The sequence below is a fragment of the Ahaetulla prasina genome, chromosome 5 (genome assembly GCF_028640845.1).
Source record: "Ahaetulla prasina isolate Xishuangbanna chromosome 5, ASM2864084v1, whole genome shotgun sequence".
Lineage (NCBI taxonomy): Eukaryota > Metazoa > Chordata > Lepidosauria > Squamata > Colubridae > Ahaetulla > Ahaetulla prasina.
The window spans coordinates 96,463,286-96,485,493 of record NC_080543.1 but is presented as its reverse complement, the minus strand read 5'-3'; the positions used below and the strand labels follow the sequence as shown (position 1 = coordinate 96,485,493).

Genomic DNA, 22,208 nt, shown 5'->3' with positions numbered 1-22,208 from the left:
GCAGCACCCATGAGGCAGCTGTTTTGTGGACAGAATTGCCTGCTGTGGCTGTCACCATTAGGTAAGGAGGGTGCGAGGCATGTGGGGTGTGTTGCTTGGCTTCCGGCTTCTGCAATTGGCTGCAATAGTGGCTGCACTTGCTGGAGGTGATGGCCTAAGTGGCACCCGCAAATCAGCTGTTTTGTGAAGGTGGCCTGAGTGACTCAGCTGATTCAATTAAGGGTCCAAGAAGCCCAGAGGTGACCAGGGAAGGGAAGAGCTGCCTCCTGTGCTGGCCATGCCCATCCCTTCACTAGGCCTTATTTTCAGGGAATGGCGTATATTTCCGCCCACCACAAAAATCAGGCTTAGATTTATTTTCGGGACATGTTGTATTTTCGGGGAAACACGGTAGTAGTTCACCTGTATCCCTGCCCCCACCTGTATCTCCAGTCTCTTCCCTGACATCCCAGTATGCCATATTCTATCATCCTGTTCATTTACCTCCATTCTCCCAATACCTTTCCTTGCCTTCTTTCCTCCCTGCTGTTCTGCTCTGATTTTGGGGCGGGGAAGAAAGTATAGGTATGTTTATAATTGTACTTATAATTGCTATAAAGAAGATCTTTCTTTCTCTTCTATTTTTCATTTACTTTTTTCTTACACTTTTAGCTGTGATTTCTTTTTCTTTCTTTTTCTTCTGTAGTCTGTATTAATTTAATCTTTATTTTTCAAACAGTTAATAAAATTATATAGGTAATTTATACACAGCCACTGGCAAGCAGTTTGCTGTGTTACCTGAAGAGGGCACCATGAGTAAATCTCAAGAGTTTAACCCCTTTACAGGTCAAAATCCAACAATGAGAGGGGCCGTAATAGCTCAGGCTGTAAGAAGCCTGTTATTAGAACACAGCAGCCTGCAATTACTGCAGGTTCAAGCCCGGCCCAAGGTTGACTCAGCCTTCCATCCTTTATAAGGTAGGTAAAATGAGGACCCAGATTGTTGGGGGGGCAATAAGTTGACTTTGTAAATATACAAATAGAATGAGACTATTGCCTTATACACTGTAAGCCACCCTGAGTCTTCGGAGAAGGGCGGGATATAAATGTAAATTTAAAAAAAAATCTTTCACAATAGATAATTTAAAAAGTGATTATTGTAAAACTCTGCTGGTAGGAATCCATAATTTGGTTTTCAAACACACACAACTCCTGAAAATATATTGGTGACTATTTAAAATGTGCCCTGTTCTCATTTACTTTTAAATTTAAAAATATCAATGCCGGTTGCATTATTCCAATTATATTTTTGTTTTTGAGATTGTATTTTGAGCAACTGTAAATGATGCACTGTATTCTCTACTGGAACCATAGTTCCATTTCATTTTGCTCACATAGACTAATATTTATTTTTACAGCAGCATTTGGACAAATTGTGTATTAACATTTTAGACTGAGTTTTGTTTCCTTGGTTGCATTTACCTTTTCTTAGACTATGAGTCATACGTTTATGTTACAGAACATAATGGAAATTACTCCCTTAAAACCAATAAGGCAGTTCTGTGAAAATAGTAATATAGAACATACTTTAATGTTGTGTTTCTTCCTTATTTGTTTCTGTAAATTTGTTATATTTCTGTGGCCTTTAAAATCCCTTTTGAAATGAAGTCATGCCCAAAATCATGGGTAACAATTCACTTTTGAGGTAGGGGCTGCCTATTTTTGTTGGCCAAGAGTTCAAGGAGGAGAACAGTTAGGTGCTTTCAGATAAACAGGATGATTGTGTTTCAGGGGGATTTAGTCACTTCAAGGGTGTTTAACGTTTCTGAAGCCTCAAGTTTTCATACTGTAAATCTGCAGGAAATTACATTCATAATGCTTGATGGTTTGCTATTGAATTTTGGCACATTACCACTGGACTATGTGGGAGCCAGAAAAAGAAGTTTAGAGTTTGGTTGTCTTGGTTCTATTGTTTTAGGCTGATATTTTTCTGTAATTGCAAAATATCAAGATAATGACAATAATATTGGGGGACAGTCTTACTACATAAAATAGGGAGGAAACCTGTAACTCTAAATCTTGCTGGACTGCAATTTTCTGCATTCTGTAGGTTCACTACAGAAATACTTTGTGGGTAACCAAGAACTATTTTCAGCTCCTGCATTCTGTGAACGGCACAGAATGTTGTCTTCTTAGATTTTCTTACAGCTATCAGATGGTGTTCTATCTGCTTGAATTATGCTACTAAAAACAGTTAATTTATTAATATTGTCTTTACAGAGTAATCCCAGTGGTCCAGCTTGGTACTGGTGGCTGTTGGCAGTATTACCACTAGAGAACAGAGCCCAATTGGCCATTCTTGCCATGACTTCACTTAAAGATCGTCTCATTGCCATTCGCCGCGTATTAATATTTGTGACCCGCAAAAGACCTAGATGACACAGTCTTATTTGTGAAGATACACTGAAAACAACTGGTTTCTAATGCTAATAAGAAAACAGTTGGCAACTGAACAGTTCTTCCCTCTGCTCATTTAAGCATTCATTCTTCTTTGCACTCGCTGGACCCAATAGTTAATCAAGTATTCTGTGCCTCTTGTCCTGGAATAATCTGAGCCTCTTGGAAGTTATGCCACAACAGAGCATACAGTAGTTGCAGGCATCAACTGAGTACATAATCGCCATCTACTCATCATAATGAGACAACTGAGTCAGAAGTACTAAAATGTCTGCAAATCCCCAGTTGACATTTTTATTTCTTTGTAGAAACAGACTTGGAGTAGTGGATTAGAAACTGAGAATATGCATTGTCAGAATTGTCTTTGCAGTAGCCAGTTGAAAAGAAATTCTCAAATGTTCTTCTGGAAGAAAGCACCAAGAGCAACTTTTTATCTGCAACATGTGGACAGAAATATCGGAAATAAATGAGATTGCCAGGATAAAATGTTCCACTTCCAAAGAACACTGTCCAAAAGAGTATCTGATGAACAGCTTTGTGGCTGGTTATAAGCCAATTCCTTGTGTTTGTAATTTGCATGCTGTATGTATTGAGAAAACTGTTTCATAATATATCTAAGAAGATTGAGTCATTCTTCCTTCCCAAGCCCCCCTCCCTTCAGAATGACATCAGGAACCTACAGTAAGGAGTTACAGTACCTGTGGAGAGCCTTGTAATTTGGACATGGAACTAATAGCCTCTCATAGTGGACATAACTGTGTCTTAGGGAAAGCTTCTCTCTGCCATTAAATACTTGAGATTGCGAAGCTCTGTGGCTGGATCATGGCCAGCATATTTAGTGTATATCTACACTGTTAATTTCAAGCTCTTCAGCAATTATCTTACTAAAGGCTGTTGAAAAATCGAATCACCATTTCAATTTTATCCTTCTAGTTTTATCTGGAAGTAACACTTAAGTAAAATCCATCTTTACTCACAACTGCCATAACCAGCCTAATAGATTCTTTTAAGAAAACTTAGTTACATATACTTTTGAAAACCAAAACCTTAATATTACTTGTTATGTACCGAATACTGTTCGTGCTTGAATTCTTGCTGACATGAAAGGAGACACAAATGGAATCCTGTACTGCAAATTTCAATGCAAGTTTAAATTAGATGTAAATATATCTGTATTTTGATGTCTTCGTATATGTGGTTAACTTTTTAAAAATGGTCGAATTAATGGAAATAGTTCAGTAGTTTAGTTGTAAACATGAAACAGCAAATCAGTATAGCTAATTCAAACTGCTGGGATCTCTGAATTTCCAGAAACAAATGAACAGGACATGAAAATAATATTAGTTCTGGTTTTAGAACACAGTGCAAAGACACAGCAAGGTAAAAGATACTGGTTATAAAAAAAATTAATCTGGCAAGGAAATAATGACAATACCAAAATATTTCAAAAGTGCCTCCTTTATGAATTAGAAATAGCATGTGCTCTTTGGACAAAGGCATAGAAATTTCATATACAGGAAATCTAATCATCAAAAAGACTGATTTTAGTAAGTGCTATAATTGTGTGGTATTAGAAGATTGTCTAAAAAAATCTTGACCAGATAGCAGTTTCCTAAGACTGATCAACACAGCCTGAATGTACTATAATTGCTTCTTCTTGGAATTCACCTTTTGTAGTTAAGTATTGACCTGTGACTGCTCTTTCAATTGTTAACTGTGCAACTTGCAAATGAAGCTCTAATAATTTCTGCCATAGCCTTCCTGCAAGTTCTAATTTCTTTACTAGAGTTTGTAGATTCTCTTTCAAGTATTTTTTAAAAGTTTGCACCTGGTCCTGGCTGACCTTGGTTGATCTTGAATACTAAACAAAGTCAGTTCTCATTACTACTTGAATGGGAAGTCATCTGGCATCTCTAAAGCTGTATATGAGACCAGGAAATTTTAAAAAAAGGAGGCCATGGCAAGACACTTCAGTATCATGCCAGGAACATCGCATGAATTTCTCCAGGTAGTCACCAGAAGTCAAGTGTGATATTACCTGTTTCAACATTAAAGCCAGAGAGAAGGAGGTTCTCACTCTGTTCTCCTTTCTATCCATTCCCTGGGTGCTATCACACTTTCCTTCAACACAGCTGTCTTCCTGTTCATTCACTGGACTCTAAAAGCTTCCAAGTTTTATCAAGAAAGAGGTTTTTCAAAATGAATCTCTGTTTTTTTGCAGGGAACTTGGACCACCTTCATTATTTTTCACAGTAGTTTTGTAGCTGTGATTACTTGGACTGTCTGGCAAGTTTTGGGCTCACCTCTTGGTTTTCTCTTTCCCTTTTCTATTTTTTGTTCTTAAGTTACTGTTTTGGTACTTACCATTTTTGAGGCAGAATCCTATATACTATCCCTGAGATTCTCTTCTAATCTTTTGGATGAGGAATGTTATGAGTGTCCTCAGCATGGTACTTTTGCGCTTTAAATTCAAAAGCCAGGCTGATGAGCTTTTCAGCCATGAGAACTTGGTCACCTCAGCAGGAATATTAACATAAGTATATGATGAAAGCCAAAATTTTTATATTCTTTTTCTTAGGCTGATCAATCTGACAATTTACAGAGAACTGAGGATTGCAGTGTCCTCATTGTCTAAAATGCTTTGCAGAAATAATATTCAGAACATAATTTTACTGAGTATAATAGGGCTGCAAAGGCATCCTAGCCACTCCTGTAAAAAGCAAACACACAAAAACCTGAAATCCATAATAGGTCTGCTTCCAAATAATAGGTGAAGCTTAGGCCATTTTAAATTTCACCACTCATGAAATATTTGCTACAGTGGCCTTTATCTACTGTTTTCAAATATCCTTTTTCCTTTCAGTTGCTAAGGGTGCTTTGGGATTTTGATAAGCTGATAATCAGCAGATTTCTGCTCTTTGATTCATGCTGCAGTTCATTTTCAATGAAAAGGAATAAGATTTGTTCAGAAAACTGTATGTATTAGTCATACAGTGCTTTGTATAATTGAAGGTCTGGTGTTGGGTAGCGCCTTAATTTTGCAGCACTAGAATGATTGTATTAACAAAGCACCATAAGAACAAAATCTGGCACTCATGACCAGTTTTAAAAAAAATATTTAAATGTAGATAAAACTTGAAACAAATATACTCATGTTTTGAAACTAGTTGACGTGTGTATGTGGATAAGTGTAGATCATTGTGCATACGTGTAAATATAAATTATTCCTTACTTTTTATACTTAGTAAAACAAAAGTCAGGTATGTGTTACAGCTATGTTTGGCACTTCGTTGCATAAAACCAAACTTTTTTTAAAAAAAAAATTGCTGCAATGTTCTTTTTGTGTATATTTGGAATATCCATGGGAAAATGTATTTAAGTGACATTTCAAATAAATAATTTCTGTTTGCCATTGTCTTATTTAATTTTTCTAACTATAAAGCATGAGCAGTTTTATCAAAAGTCAAATATTGTATACATCTCTTTTGAAAAAAACTGTAATCTTACTTTTTCAAAACGTTGAAATTTAGCTACATACAATATTAGTCTGTTATTTTCTTCATTGGTTGGATGCTGTTTGCACATGTATATTAATGTGCAAGGCATTATCTGAGATTAAGAACAACAGGAATAGCTCCTTACGTATTTGATTTCCAGGCATTTTCACTTCAGAATTGCACTATCTCTTCTCAACTGTTTTCTTGCCTTACAGGAGGAGAAGAAAATGTTAACAAGACCTTCTCTTCATTACTTTTTCCTGTTTCATATTAAAAAAAAGTAGAAATATTTTCAGTTTAAAATACTTCCTACTGTCTAATCTCTAAAGAATTTACTTGCAATTAGTTACACACATTTTAATGGCCTGTCACATTTTATCTCCACAATTGTCTAATCAAAATTACAGGTGGTCCTCGATTTGTGACTAATTGAGCCTGACAATTACAATAATAAATTGTGGCAGTCATAAAGTGGATCATCACATGATTGACAGAATTTTATGACCTTTATTTGCAACATTTGTTAAGTAAACAACATGGTATTAGTGAACACATTGTTCATGATGGAGCACTTTTGCCAGAAACTGGAAGTAAATGCCAGTTTTCAGTAAACACGTTATTAACCATAGTCTCATGATGAATGATGTGAATGGCCATTAATGCCGGTCACCTACCAATTGCCCGAAATGTGATCAAATGTCCATTGGAACTATAGAACTGGGTTGAAAGTAACTTTTGGGGAGGTCCATCATAACTTCTGCTCATAAGTCAAGGACTACCTGTAATTTTAACGTTGGAGGAATTTATCAGGCAGCATTTCACAGCACAATCTATTGATATGATTATTACTGTTCTTAACTGGAACTTAATTTTTAAGCTACATTACATATATATATTATAAATTTTTATGTAAAGCACTGGAGCTTTAAAGCACGTTAATTTTCATTAGTGGAATTTTTTATCATAGTATACTTTCATACAATAGAATGCTGAATCATCATCCAATAGAATGCAATAGAATTCACAGAATGCTGAATCATCATCCAAATTGAATTTAAATGCTGATGGTCATTTAGGAGTTTTAGATGTTGGTAATGGGTTTGAAACAAATTATGCAATCAAAATGTAATTTCCAGTGATTCCCACTGCCTGGTGGTCATCCTGACTGGGTTCCATGATAATTATATCACCACCCGCCAGGTGTTGAAATATTTATCACTACAAATGTTCCTGAAATAATTCTACTTTGTTATTTTTAAGTAAAAGGTTTTTTTAAGTAAAGTTCCAATTTTGAACATATTCTTTATTTTCATTGCAGTAAAGACTATAGATTATCTATGCAATTAACTGAGTAAACAGCTACAGGTAGTTCTCGACTTATGACCACAACTGAGCCCAAATTTTCTGTTGATAAGCAAGACAGTTGTTAAGTGAGTTTTGACCCATTTTACGAGCTTTCTTGCCACAATTGTTAAATGAATCACTGCAGATGTTAATAACACAGTTATGTGAATCTGGCTTCCCCATTAACTTTGCTTGTCAGAAGGTCCCAAAAGATAATCACATGACCATGAGATATTGCAATCATAAATATGAGTCAGTTGCCAAGCATCTGAATTTTAATTATGTGACCATGGGGATGCGACAACAGTTGTATGAAGAACAGTCATAAGTCATTTTTCTCAGTTCCGTTCTAACTTCGAACAGTCCATAAACAAACTTCTAAGTTGAGGACTACCTGTAATTTACCAAACTGCTGAACTATATCAATGTTGGTATTGGGCATTCATAATCTTCATTAGGTATAAACAGATCATTGATATGTCAAATAATTATTCGTTATATTGTGTCAAATTCCAGTGGGGTTTATGCTGGAATGTCTTAACTGTCTGATAAGACAGGACAGACTTCAATATTAAAGAGATAAAAGGACATCTTGTGAAGTTCCACAAGATATTTTGATAGGATTTTAATAAGAAATAATTTGTAATAATCCTGGAGATATACAGCCTTGCTTATTGCAATTCTCTGTACAGTTGCCCTAGAAGACACTGCTGGTTCTGAATGTAGCATAGGTAATTACGACCAAGTTGTGATGTCTCATGTAACACTTCTGATTCATGATTTGTACTGGTTACTCATAGGCTTTTGGGAGCAGTTGAAGATTTTCGGTATCATCTATAAAGCCCTTCATCCACGTATGACCTGATCATTTGAAGAACTGCTGCCTCCTGTAGTTTTTGATTGTCCCATAAATTCTGACAAAGTTGTCATGCTCCAGGCCCCATTGATTAAATAATGACACCTGCAAGCAGGCCTTCACTATCATGGCACCTGCACTCTGGAACAACATTTCCCCTGAGATTTGTATGGCCTCACTATGGCCTTATTTAAGTGATTTGTGAAGACTTGGCTGATCCTTTTAGGCATTGAATTTGAAAGGATGATGGACCTATTGTGTGGTGTTTTACTTTTTAATTGTGTTTATTTTTATTGGGCACTACCTTCACGATATCTATTAACTATATTTCTATTTTTGTAAGCTTCCCAGAATTGTAATACATTGAGTCAACCCATAAATAAATATGAATTAAAATATAAATAAATGTTAGAATAATAATAAATGTTCATATAATCCAATTATACAAAAGGAACAAAAACATTTTTTCTAAAGATGGCTCTAAAAATAAATATACTATATCAAATACCTTTCCTATATTTAATGAAGCTGCAACTGTTCCAGTTTCTCTGACTTTATATAAAAATATTAATAATCAATATTTGAGGATTTTCATAAAGCCAGACATTTTTAAAAGCATTATGATAAACAACACAGGAATTTTTAAAAAGTCAGTGTGTGACTCATGCCATTCAATAGGATAACCATCCGAACCAGCTTTTCCTGCTTTCATAGATTTAATAGTATCTATTTTTTTCTGAAGAGATAAAGCTGAAGGCTGCTCATGTATAATCTTTCTAAGAGCTACATTATATTTTAAATGATTACTTTCTTCTCTTAGTATAATTTGAATTAGTGTAAAAATGAGTAAAAAATGGGCGTTGGCTTACCTGATACGCCCCTTCTAGGAGAGGGGGAAACGGTGGTCAGGTTTGGGAAAATCCTCTGGCTTGCCGTAGGACCGAGTCTGCAGAAATATTTAAGCTCCGCCTCCTATAGCCTTCTCCAGCTTTTCGGCGAGGACTTGACTGCAGACTGAAGTGTCGCGCTGAAATGAGAAAGAATTAGTGCTCTCCCACCCCAACGGACCCAGTCCCCAGTCGGCCGACTAAAGAAGGGAGGCACTGACCGCCGTTTCCCCCTCTCCTAGAAGGGGCGTATCAGGTAAGCCAACGCCCATTCTCAATGTCGGGGGAAACGGTCAGGTTTGGGACATACCCAAGCTAGATATGGGTGGGAGGAGGCCGACGAAGTTATGCTGAATCCTCGTGTATCGCCTGCAGCACCCTCCAACCAAAGGCTGCGTCCGCAGCTGCATATGAGTCCAGTCGATAATGACGGATGAAGGCCGTTGGATTGGACCAGGCTGCCGCTCGACAAATCTCTTCGAGAGAGGCTTGGGTAGCCCAAGCCACCGAGATCGCAGCGCTCCTAGTGGAGTGAGCAGAGATATGACGAGGGACCTGAATAGCCTGGCCCTCATAGGCCTTGACTATCGTAGCCCTGATCCATCTGGACAAAACAGGTTTGGTCACCCTCGTTCCCATGGAGGATGGCTGGAAAGACATGAAGAGGGACTCAGTCTTTCGAATTGATTCTGTACGACTTATGTAAATTTTCAATGCACGGCGAACGTCAAGGGTGTGCCAAATGAATTCCTGTGGACATTGAGGGTTCGGGCAGAAGTTAGGTAGGATGATCTCTTGAGATCGATGAAAAGCGGTATTGACTTTGGTGAGGAACGTGGGGTCCAAGCGTAGCACTACCCTGTCCCTGTGAAAAACACACAGGTCTTTCCGAATAGAAAGTGCCGAAAGCTCGGATATTCTATGGGCCGATGTAATGGCTACGAGGAAGGATACCTTGAAAGATAGGAATCGTAGTGGTGCCTCCCTCAACGGCTCGAAGGGACTCCGGGTCAAAGCGGAGAGAACCTTGTGTAAACTCCAGGTAGGGAACCTATGAACTACAGGAGGTCTCAGGTTAGTAGCCCCCTGGAGAAAATTGCGTAGGAGGGGTTCTCTGGAGAGAGAATGAGGCGATCCGCAGGTAAGTATCGAAGATATGGCTGCCAGTTGTCACCTCAAGGTGTTTGGTGATAGCCTAGCTTCGAAGCCATCATGGAGAAATTCCAATACGTGGATTACGGATGCTGAAGTAGCCGATCTGGCCCGTGCCTCACACCAGGACACGAATGTCCGCCAGGTGGCCTGGTAAATGCGAGATGTGGAATCGTGACGGGCCACTTGAATGGTTGGAATGATTTTAGAAGGAACCTGAGCATCCGTTAGGAGGAGCCGCTCAACCTCCAGACGGTTAGGAATAGCCACTGAGGGTCCGGATGTTGAATGGGTCCCTGATGAAGGACCACTTTGTCGTCTGGTATCCTCCATGGATCTTGCATCGAAAGTGCCAGGAGATCCGCGAACCACGGTCTCCTGGGCCAATAGTGGGCAACAAGGATCAATTCGGATTTCTGCTCTAGGAGCTTGCGAATTACCCTGGGAATCAGGGGAAGGGGGGGGAGGCGTAGAGAAGGCCCCGAGGCCAATGGCTGTGTAAAGCATCCACCGCCTCCGCTCCCTGGGACGGAAACCGTGTGAAGTACCTTGGAAGCTGGTGGTTGGAGGCTGAAGAGAATAGGTCTACTTGAGGACGGCCAAATAGGTACGACAGGTCGTTGAACAACGATGGGGTTAAGGTCCATTCCGATTGCTCGATGGTATTCCGACTGAGGGAATCGGCCGTGATGTTGGTCACTCCCGAGATGTGATCGGCCTTCAATGAACTGAGATGAGCCTCCGCCCAAAGACCTAGATGTAAAGTCTCCTGAAGAAGGGAGAGAGAATGAGTTCCGCCCATACGGTTTACGTGGGCCTTTGCTGTGATGTTGTCCGTTAAAATCAAAATGTGCTGACCGGTGATAAGGGTCGAGAATGCCTGGAGGGCTAGGAAAATAGCTCGCAGCTCCAGGAAATTGATGCTGTGATGTACCTAGAGCTCCGACCATTGACCCTGTGCCAGATGTGGTCCCAAGTGTGCCCCCCAGCCGAAGAGGCTGGCATCCGTGGTGATGGTTAGTCGGGGAGGTTCTCTGAAATAGGTTCCCTGGGAAATGGCCGGTGAAGCCCACCATTCCAATGACTCGCAAACATCCGTGTGGAGGACCACTCTCCTGGAGGAGGAACTGATGTGGTTTCGTTGATGCGGTAGGAGCATCCACTGTAGAGGTCTGCTATGGAGACGAGACCATGGTATAATGTCGTAGGTGGATACCATTTTTCCCAACAGTTGTGATAACTGTAGTAAGGGGATAGGACCCACCCACTGACAATGAGTTGCTAGATTGGAGAGGCTGTTACGCCTTTCCTCTGAAAGAAAAACCATGGATCGCTCCGTATCAATCACCGCCCCCAAATGAACAATGCGGGAGGATCGGGTAAGGTGACTTTTTTTCCAATTGATAGAAAATCCATGATCTTGTAAGATCTGGATAGTAGTGGACAAATCTCTCTCTGCTGATGATAATGAAGATGACATGATCAAGATATCATCAAGGTAGGCTTGAAGCCTAACTGGGGTAGATCGAATGTGGGCCAGAAGAACCGATAAGATTTTTGTGAACGTCTGAGGGGCCAAAGACAGCCCGAAGGGCAAGGCCCTGTATTGGTAATGTTGTCCACGATAACAAAATCGAAGAAATTTACGGTGGGAAGGGAGGATGGGGATGTGGAAGTAGGCCTCCGCTAAATCAATAGAGGAGAGGAGGTCACCCGGACGGATACATTCCAGAATAGTCCGAAGTGAATGCATCTTGAATTTGCGGTAAATGATGTGGCAGTTGAGGAACTTCAAATCAAGAATAGCCCTCCATCCCCCCCGAAGACTTACTCACTACAAACAGACGAGAGTAAAACCCCTGACCTCTTTGGTCTGAAGGCACAGGTTGAATAGCCCTAATAGAAACCAAATGATTGATGGCTTCAGAAACAAGAGACCTGGTGATAGGATTACGAGACACAGGGCAACGTAGAAAGGTGTTCGGGGGGGAAGGAGCGAAATTCGAGAGAGAGGCCATGTTTTATGGAATTCTTGACCCATTGGTCAGAGGTTGAGTTCTCACACTGAGGCGAAAAGAGCTTAAGGCGGGCGCCAATGGGGAAATCCAAAGAAGCCTCACTTGGAACGTCTGAATCCCCTGCCCCTCCCACCATGGAATGGTTTTCTGTTTGGGTATCTAGACCCCGGTCTGACCTGCCCATCTCGAGCCTGGGACCCTCTAGGTGAGAAGTAACGTTGAGATCAGGGGAGAAAACTTCCTGAGTCTGCTGAACGAAATGACTGGGGACGAAAATACGGTTGCTGGAGAATTTCTCCTCTCCTAGATAACGATGGGAGTATCTTCCTCTTGTCTTTGGTCTCCACCACGATAGGGTCAAGGGAAGCCCCAAAAAGGTTGGCCCTGAGAAAGGGGAGGATGCCAGACGCCATTTGCTTCTGGTATCGGCTTGCCAGTGCCTGAGCCAAAGGAGCCGGCGTGAAGAAACAGCAGACCCAATGGCCTTTGCCGAAAACCTAACTGCGTTAAGTGAGGCATCGGCTGAAAACTCCAAAGCGGCCACTATTTTATTTATGTCTTGATGGGACCTGAGATCTGTCAAAGGGATTCTGCCCTGGAGCTGTTTGATCCATAAAAGAGCAGATCTGCTGAAAAATGAGGCCGCTGTGGAAGCTCTGATGGACCAGGCCGATGATTGGTGACAGTTTACGATGGTACGGGCCGCGCGTTTTTCCTCCGGACGGAGAGATTCATCCGCCGGACCGGCAAGGTGAGAGGAGGTTGTCAGAGCCACAACGGGCGCGTCTACTGAGGGTACCTGTAACAACTTATCCAGTTCTGGGGCCACATTGTAAAACCTTTTGTCCATGGAATTTGGGTTGGATCCAGAACCTGGAGTTTGCCACTGGCGCTGAACTACATCGAGAAAAAGTTTCGGAGCAGGGATTATCTCTGAAACTACAGTGGGCTCTGCAAATAAATGACCCGAAGGGTCTTGCGTGGATTGTGCAGGAGGGGCAGATGTTGTGACTCCTAGCCCAGTGGAGGTTTGTGCTTTGTAGAGCAGTGACCGAAAAAGGTGTGGTTTAAATAACCCTACGAAGGAAGGTTGATCCGGGGCTAAACCCTCATCGTCAGAGAGGGCCAGTTCTCTCTCTTCATCATCAGAGAAGGATTTGTGACTAGCGGAATCCAGGGAATGTTCCTGAACATGCTCCCGATTAGCTGACTCTGGAGGTGGATCGGACCCTGCTGGAGACACTGAGCCACCCCTTGCCTAATAGCATCTGAAATATACATGCCAAATGAATCTGGCAATTGAAGTATGGGCTGCTGTGACAACTGAGGGGCGTTAGTCATTGGAGACTGAGTCATCACTGGTAAGGGATTGCCTGAAGTACCCATGATAGAAGGTTGCTGAGATGAGGCGGGCAAGGCTTGAAATAGGGCTGCTACCTCAGATTGGGCCTGAAAGTTCTGAAATAAAGTGACAGCAAGTGTCAGGTGTCTTGGAGCCTGCTGATCAGGGCCCGGGAACAGTGGAAATAAGGATAGTGCCTCAGGCTGTGGTTGAAATAAGGGACTCACTTCGGATGTGGGGGGTAAACTCATAGACCCTGAGCAGTCAGGAGACCAGGCCCCCGCATTTGTAAGAGAGGTTGAAATCGAGGCAGCGTGATCTAGGGGAACTCTCTGAGGAGAGATGTCCTCTGGATTTGGCCCTACTGATTTGCTGGTCCTCTTTAAGGATTTAGTGATGACTTTTTCCAGGGCCTTGTGGCGTCATTCCTTTGCTCGGGAACTGGGCTTGGGAGGCTTGGCGTTCTTATTGGAGGCCACCAATGAAGAGGGAGAGACCTCTGAGGCACCCTTTCCTGGGTCACTAAGATGGCGACTTCGCCCCTTGTTTTTAGAGCCCTTGCTGGAAGTTGTGCAAATGCCATACGCCATTTTAAGCACTCTCCCACCAAAATCAACCGCCAAAGCCTGAGAGTTTAATAAAGAAGTTACTCACGACCTCTGCTACAAGATCCCTGGCACTGTTTTTGACTCCTTGCCCCAACACGCTCCTCGGGAAGCCGACAAGTTTAAATAATTTGAGGTCTCAGCGGAATCGCTCGCCGCGAAGGCTGCAAACACAATAGAATTCAGCGTGGAAGCCTCCAATGCCGCTGCTAGCTGCCTTGCCGAAAGCGCGGCTGCTCGTTCGCTGAGGAGATCCTGGCTCGGGAATGCGAGAGGGGCCGTCTCAGATCGCTTGCCGATTCGGCTGCAAGCGCGATAAAAGGCGCCGGCGTGAAGTCCTCCAACACCGCGGCTAGCCGCTTTTTAAGTATGCAGCTGCCAGCTCACTGAGATGAATCTCGCGAGCCTTCTGGGCGCGCGTCGGGTCAAGCCCGTGGTCGCTGACCCAGGAACTGCCAGCTGGCCAATTAAAGCCGATGGAACCGGCCCTCAGCGGACTCTGGCTGAAAAGCCCCTCGCGCTGGTAAGGAGATGTAGAGTTTTGCAGATATTTGGTAGGTATTTTACAGGTAGTTAGAAGGAAGAAGCTACAACACTAGTGGTCCTGGCAAGGACCGAGTCGAAAAGCTAGAGAAGGCTATAGGAGGCGGAGCTTATTAATATTTCTGCAGACTCGGTCCTAGGGCAAGCCAGAGGATTTTCCCAAACCTGACCGCCGTTTCCCCCGACATTGAGAATTTTTTAATTCTGGTTTTAAATTAGAGATATTATGGACCGTGTCCTATGTCCTGAGCATCCTTAGAAATAGAAATTACATTCCTTTGTCACTTTTTTAATCAAAAACTCAATGTTTTTCAGGTCTTTCCTCTCAGTCTTCATATTTTTGTTTTTCACGATTCAATTAATTACTACATATCAGATGCATAAAAGGAACTAAGACCCAATTTGGAAATATAAAAAGTGTTATATAATTCACATACAATCACCTTACATAAGTATTGTTTAATTATTATATGAAATCAACTCTTTTGAAATCAGATAGAGTTTCTCCATATATTCAACATTATTTTTGAAATTTGTTGTTTAGATGTTTTCCTACTTTTACATGAAGTATTACGTCATGTAATAATACAAACATGAATACATAAATATTTCCAAACAGAAACTAGGTTTGTGCATTGTATGTTCAATCTCTCTAGTCTTGTTTTGTCCATTTATAATACATTGGGATGATCCAGGTGGGAGGGCGGAGTCGCGTCTTGTGGAGCTTATTTGGGATGAGTTTGATCCTGTGACTCTCGAGGACGTGGACAGGTTACTGGGGAGGCTGCATACTACGACATGTTTACTGGACCCGTGCCCTTCCTGGTTGGTGCTGGCCTCCCGGGAAGTGACACGAGGCTGGCTCCAGGGGATTACTAACGCTTCTTTGTTGGAGGGAGTTTTCCCTGCTGCCCTGAAGGAGGCAGTGGTGAGACCCCTCCTCAAGAAGCCTTCCCTGGACCCAGCTATTTTAGGTAATTACCGTCCGGTCTCCAACCTTCGCTTCACTGCGAAGGTTGTAGAGAGTGCTGTGGCACGGCAGCTACCCCAGTACCTGGATGAAGCCGTCTATCTAGACCCGTTCCAGTCCGGTTTCCGACCCGGATACAGCACGGAGACAGCTTTGGTCGCGTTGGTGGATGATCTCTGGAGGGCCAGAGACAGGGGTTATTCCTCTGCCCTGGTCCTATTAGACCTCTCAGCGGCTTTCGATACCATCGACCATGGTATCCTGCTGCGCCGGTTGGAGGGGTTGGGAGTGGGAGGCACCGTCTATCGGTGGTTCTCCTCCTATCTCTCCGACCGGTCGCAGACGGTGTTGACAGGGGGGCAGAGGTGGGCCGAGACACCTCACTTGTGGGGTGCCGCGGGGTCGATTCTCTCACCCTCCTGTTCAACATCTATGAAACCGTTGGGTGAGATCATCAGTGGCTTTGGGGTGAGATACTAACTGTCCGCCGATGATACTCAGCTGTACTTTTCCACCCCGGGCCACCCCACCGAAGCTGACGAAGTGTTGTCCCGGTGTTTGGAAGCCGTACGGGTCTGGATGGGGAGGAACAGGCTCAAGCTCAACCCCTCCAAGACTGAGTGGCTGTGGATGCCGGCACTGATACAGTCAGCTGCAGCCGCAGCTGACTGTTGAAGCAGTTATTGGCCCCAAAGGAGGGAGTGCGCAACTTGGGTGTTCTCCTGGATGCACGGCTGTCGTTTGAAGATCATTTGGCGGCCGTCTCCAGGAGAGCCTTTCACCAGGTTCGCCTGGTTCGCCAGTTGCGCCCCTTCCTTGATCGGGATGCCCTATGCACAGTCACTCACGCTCTTGTTACCTCCCGCCTGGATTATTGCAATGCTCTCTACATGGGGGTCCCTTGAGATGCACTCGGAGGCTTCAGTTGGTCCAGAATGCAGCTGCGGGTGATAGAGGGAGTCACACGTAGCTCCCATGTGACACCTCTCCTGCGCAGACTGCACTGGCTTCCTGTTGCCTTTCGGGTGCATTTCAAGGTTTTGGTAACCACCTTTAAAGCGCTCCATGGCTTGGGACCTGGGTACTTACGGGACCGCCTTCTGTTACCTCATGCCTCCCACCGACCCGTACGCTCGCACAGAGAGGGCCTTCTCAGGGTGCCGTCCGCCAGACAATGTCGGCTGGCGGCCCCCAGAGGAAGATCCTTCTCTGTGGGGGCCCCCACTCTTTGGAATGAACTCCCCCCTGGTTTACGTCAAATACCTGACCTTCGGACTTTTCGCCGCGAACTGAAAACATATCTGTTTGTTCGTGCGGGGCTTTCTTAAATTGTTTAGTTTTAAATTCTAAATTTCTCTTTGGTTTTAATTGGGGTTAGATTCTTAATTATTTTAATTTCGGCCACACTGTATAATAAGTTTTTTAATTTTATTTTAACTGTATATTGTTTCTTTTTACTCTGGCTGTACATCGCCCTGAGTCCTTCGGGAGAAGGGCGGTTTATAAATCTAATAAATAAATAAATAAATAAATTAATTAAAATATATTGAAAAGCAGGATGACTTTTTTCTATAATTGATAGTGTTACTAGAACATGATATTTCAATGTCTCCACCAATTTAACCATTTATCTGTCCAATCAACTAAGCATAAATTTGATAAAAAGTAACTAGGGAAAAATACTGATGCAAAATTGAAGAAAGGACTTAAAAAGGACTTAAATTATACAAAAAGTTTTAATACTATGTCTAAAAAAGGACCTTATATGTGTATGTGTATGTATATGAACACAACAAAGACATATGCATAGACCTAAATAGGTTTAATATGCCTTTGTGTATTTGTTTTACTTTTGTTTCTTGTATGTTTGCTTTATGGTTAGATGGATGGTTATATAAATTTAATTAATAAACAAATACATGTATACAGTACATAACTGTAGAAGCAAGAGGGAATATGTAGGTGTGTTTTATGAAATACTAGCTGATAACCTGGCGTTGCCTGGGTATTTATTTATCCCAATCCTGTATTAGACAGGAAAAGCCATTGCTCACTGTGGTGAGAATTAGAGACCAAATTGCCCTGGCCAACAGCCTGAGAAAAATTCTACAGGGCCTTTGAGGTGATTATCTGCATTAGCAGGCACCCCCCCCCAACTTGCCCTCTTTGCTTGAAGCTGGGGGCCTAGGGGGTTTATTTTTGTTTGTTTGTTTAAGAACCAATCCCCCTTACCAGAGGGAGCCCCCTTGTGGAGTACTATGAAGCCATTACCATGGCAACTCGATTGTGATGTACATTAGAAGCCATTTTAAGGCACAATGGGCTGTATCTTAACAGAACTTGAATACAAAATGCTCACTATCACTGTCAAAAGTACTGCGATTTGACACTATAGATATAATTCATTCCTTTTCATTTCAGCAGCCCAGGCGTTCCAGTTATGCTGGAACACACACAGAGACACACACTGAGGGGTATTAGGGGTGTCTTACCCCCACAGTATTTTTTTCGAGAGTAAGTCATCTAGCAAGTTTGGTTAAAATTGCTTGAAGCGTTCCAGAGTTATGCTGAAACACACACACACACACACACACACACACACACACACACTCTCTTTGAGGGGGTCTTAGGGGTATCTTACCTCCACAGTATTTTTTTCCAGAGAGTAAGTCATCTTGTACCAAGTTTGGTTAAAATTGCTTGAGGGATTCCAGAGTTATATTGAAACACACACACAGACACATACACCCGAGGGTTGTTAGGGGTTTCTTATCTCCACAGTATTTTTTTTCCAGAGAGTAAGTCATCTGTATATCAAGTTTGGTGAAAATTGCTCGAGGCATTTGTTATGCTGGAACATCACCTACCCATCCACCCACCCACATGCACACACACACACACACACACCAGGGATGTCTTACCCCCACAATATTTGTTTCCAGAGGGTAAGTCATTTGTGTACCAAGTTTGGTTAAAATTGCTCGAAGTGTTCCAGAGTTATGCTGGTACACAGACACACAGATACCAGGGGTGTCGTACCCCCGCAGTATTTATTTTCAGAGAGTAAGTCATCTGTGTGCCAAATTTGGTTGAAATTGCTTGAGCTGTTCCAGAGTTATGCTGGATCGTGTATACATAGATCCTTTTATATATATAGATAGATACAGAAGTTAGAAGCAGTCTAGTTTCTCCAACCTAGTATTCTTGTCCAAATCATCGATTCTAGATACCACAAGGTTCCTTAACCAGCAGGATTCTCAACACAGAGGACCTGAAATTATTTAACTGGTTTTAGGTTACTTTGTCAAAGGTATATTTTATTTATTAGCAAAACATTAAAATAACAATTAAAATGGATATTGTATTTGGAAGGCTTCAGTGATATGGTTAACATATCAAGGTTTAAATATGAGCTTGAACATTCAGAAAAGGCTCTCATCCAGGTTTTTGACAGAGAACAGTACATGGATTGCAACACAAAATAATAACAATATATCTTTTTGGGGATGTATAAATATCAAGAATTTAATTACTACTCAATAATAAAAAGTTTTTTGGTATGCGTGCATCTAATATATATACAGTCAAATATCCAATATTAATCTGAATTGCTATGGATAAGTAGGTTACAATTCAAGATGTAGGTTGACAAGTGCATTTTATTCTGAAAGCAAATAGCTGTTTGTAACCTATGTTTTGCACATTAGTATTGTCAATGCTGTTGAAGTGGTACAAATGCAAATATATTTGTACAATGTTGTTTGAGTTTCAGTTCTGATATGTATTTGCATTCAATGCAGTCTTCTTTCCTGTTGTTGATGAGCTTTAGAAGGCTCATTTAAAAATGCAGACAAGTATGATAGTTTGACTGATTTATTGAGATTTTGTGTATGGGTAATGCTTTCCTTTTTTACAGGCAGCAGCCATCTCTCTGGGGGAAAAAAAACCTACAACCAAAATCAACACAGAAAAAACCAGAATAGTTGCTTAATTTTGTTGAGTAAGCAGAATGGCAAGATTTTTGAAAACATCAAGGAAACCTCATAGGCACCTTTAGAATTTAAAGATAAATACCATGAAGAAACCAGAACTTTGTTTATTGGGTCTTATGAGCAATGAACTAGAAAAGACTTATGACAGATTTATTTTCTATACTGTAACTGCAGCATGACTATTGTGTGCTCAGTGAAGAAAGACTCATGAAATTCCCACGTTGGAGGAATGAATTATGAAAATGTTAGAATTTGCTGACATGGCTCACCATTTGATCAGAGAAAAAAAACCCACAAAAACTTTTCTCTAAGACTAGAAACTTTATATGGACTTTTTGCTGAAAGAAAAAAAAATAGATAAAATGGGTCTGAGGATAAGAAATGTGGACTAAATTAAGGGATGAAGGGATTTGTATAACATCAAAGGAGGAGGGAGAATTATATACAGTAATCCTTCGGCTATGAAGAAGACACACTGTGGTGTAGTTCATCTACAGACTTGTAGTGTCTTTGCAGTTCCAATCTGGAAGCACAAAGTCTAGCTCAATGGAAGCACTGAAAATCCATTGTATTTGTAATTGTAGTGTTATTCTGTGACACAGTTCATGGTTTTCTATCAATTTTTGGAGCATCCCTCTTCAAAGCTGGGGGAGACCTCATAGCACAGGGCTCACCAGTGGGTTCTGTCAGCAGCTGCAGTTTCTAGTTGCCTTGGCTGGATATCACAGTGGCATTGGATTTCTTTCTCAGCACCTTAGTTGCATTTGCATGGTTGACTTCAAGATCTTTACCCAGACTACAGTACATCTAGTAACTTTTGAGGCTGTAGAAAATTAGCACCCACTTCTCTCCTAGAAAAATGAAATATTTTGAGAAATATTAAAAAGGTAGAATATTATATTTCCCTAAAGGAGAAACATGCTCTTGGAAAGCAGCCCCCACCTTTCTTAATAGCCCCAGCAGGACTGGGCCAGCCTATCTACAAGACAAAAGATCTTCAGTCTCAGGATGATGGAATTAGCTCGCTCAAGATCCAAACCAGGACAAAGCCATTAAGACACAATAAGAACTCCCCACAGAACAAGTCTCTTCATTACATCGTCACCCTCCAACTTTCAATCAAACCTGGAAGCTCAGACAACCTCAACTATGACCCCTGCAGAGCCCCATGGGAGTCTGACAGCAACCAATAGAATGCATACCCTTGCCGCAGGAACAGGAAGCTCAAGGGCAAAGGCCAAGAGAGGGTATAAATAACCCTCACTCTCTACTCCATGTGGTCAGTTGCCCAGGACCTCAAACCCATGTGGTTCTTTTCATCAATAAACCATCTTTCCAATCAGCCTCCATGTTTCCAATATCTTTCTCCCCACTTGGAACTGAACCAGATGGATTTTTCTTCCAACAAGGCATCTACTCCATGATGTTTTTGTTTTTAAACTGGGGTTGATGTTTGAACTCTGGGTTTGTCTGTGTTGAGAATATGCAGTGTATGGTCCTGCTCGAGCCAAATTCAGCCCTGTAGTTACATCATGGAGCAGACCACTTCATAAAAACTCTGTCTGCTTCTTGGAAGAGGCTCTAAAAGGGGAGGGAAAGATGGCCAAACACAACGTGAGATGGATGTAGAGTTTCCTGCGTAAGCAGGGAGTTGGGCTAGAAGTCATCCATTTTGATTACTTATCCCACACATCTCATCTCAACTCTGATTATCAAGGACACAATGCTGGTGGACTCCATACAATCCAAGACTTCCAAGTTGGACACAGTCTTGCCAAAGAATGCTGAGTACGAAATGCAGAGCCCACATGTAAAATATCTCCAGTTGCAGGACATCTTGGGTATTGAGACAAATGACTATTGGTCCAAAGACCACCCAAGTGCAGGTTTGTGTCTACAATTGCCAGTGACCATTGCTTTTCCACTACCCATCACTGCAGGACTCAGCCAATTGGATTTGGACAGAGATGATTTGCATATGAGTTGTAGATAAAGGTTAATTGCACAACAGAAACCTGTGCATGATGGAGTTTTAGGTGGAACATTCATTACAAAGGTGCAGTTCCATTCTCTCAGCAGAAGAGAACTTAATCCAGTGGTATGGAAAATCATTATGACAGGCTGCAGTAGGCAAGGATGTTCTTAGCACACTACAACACATTCTGGGCATTCCTTCTTGACTATTGGACTGTTGATCAGTCTGTTCCACTCAAATCTGCCAGGGCCAGAACTTCACATGGTGGGATACACAAATTCTCATTTCACCAAGAGTCAAAGATCTATCAGCTACCATCACCTGGTTTGACCCATCTGCTGAGACAGTTTACCAGGATGTGGTTGCCGTGCATGTTGCAGTTACTTGGTGCCACAGATGAGACTGAGTGCCACTGGGGATCAAAGATGAATAATCATCCCTATGAAGGCCATGGCAGACCCTTCCACGAGAGGTATATCCCTCTCTGAATACCCCATACACCCCAAGGGAGATTATAAGAATGCAATTATCTATTGAAGAGAAGGTCGGAAGTCATTATGTTTTATAACTTTAGTTTTCTCTTTTCTTTCT

The 22,208-nt window shown here is 41.9% G+C and overlaps 1 protein-coding gene across 1 annotated transcript in view; it reads left to right on the top strand.

The window, feature by feature from the left end:
* LONRF2 (LON peptidase N-terminal domain and ring finger 2) overlaps window positions 1-5,844 on the top strand; it is a 36,426-nt gene extending 30,582 nt beyond the window's left edge. The window contains exon 12 of the mRNA XM_058184616.1: window positions 2,260-5,844. Within this exon, the coding sequence (XP_058040599.1) occupies window positions 2,260-2,418 (159 nt within the window). The 3' untranslated portion in view covers window positions 2,419-5,844. The remainder of the gene's footprint in view (window positions 1-2,259) is intronic.
* The last annotated feature ends 16,364 nt before the right edge of the window (window positions 5,845-22,208 follow it).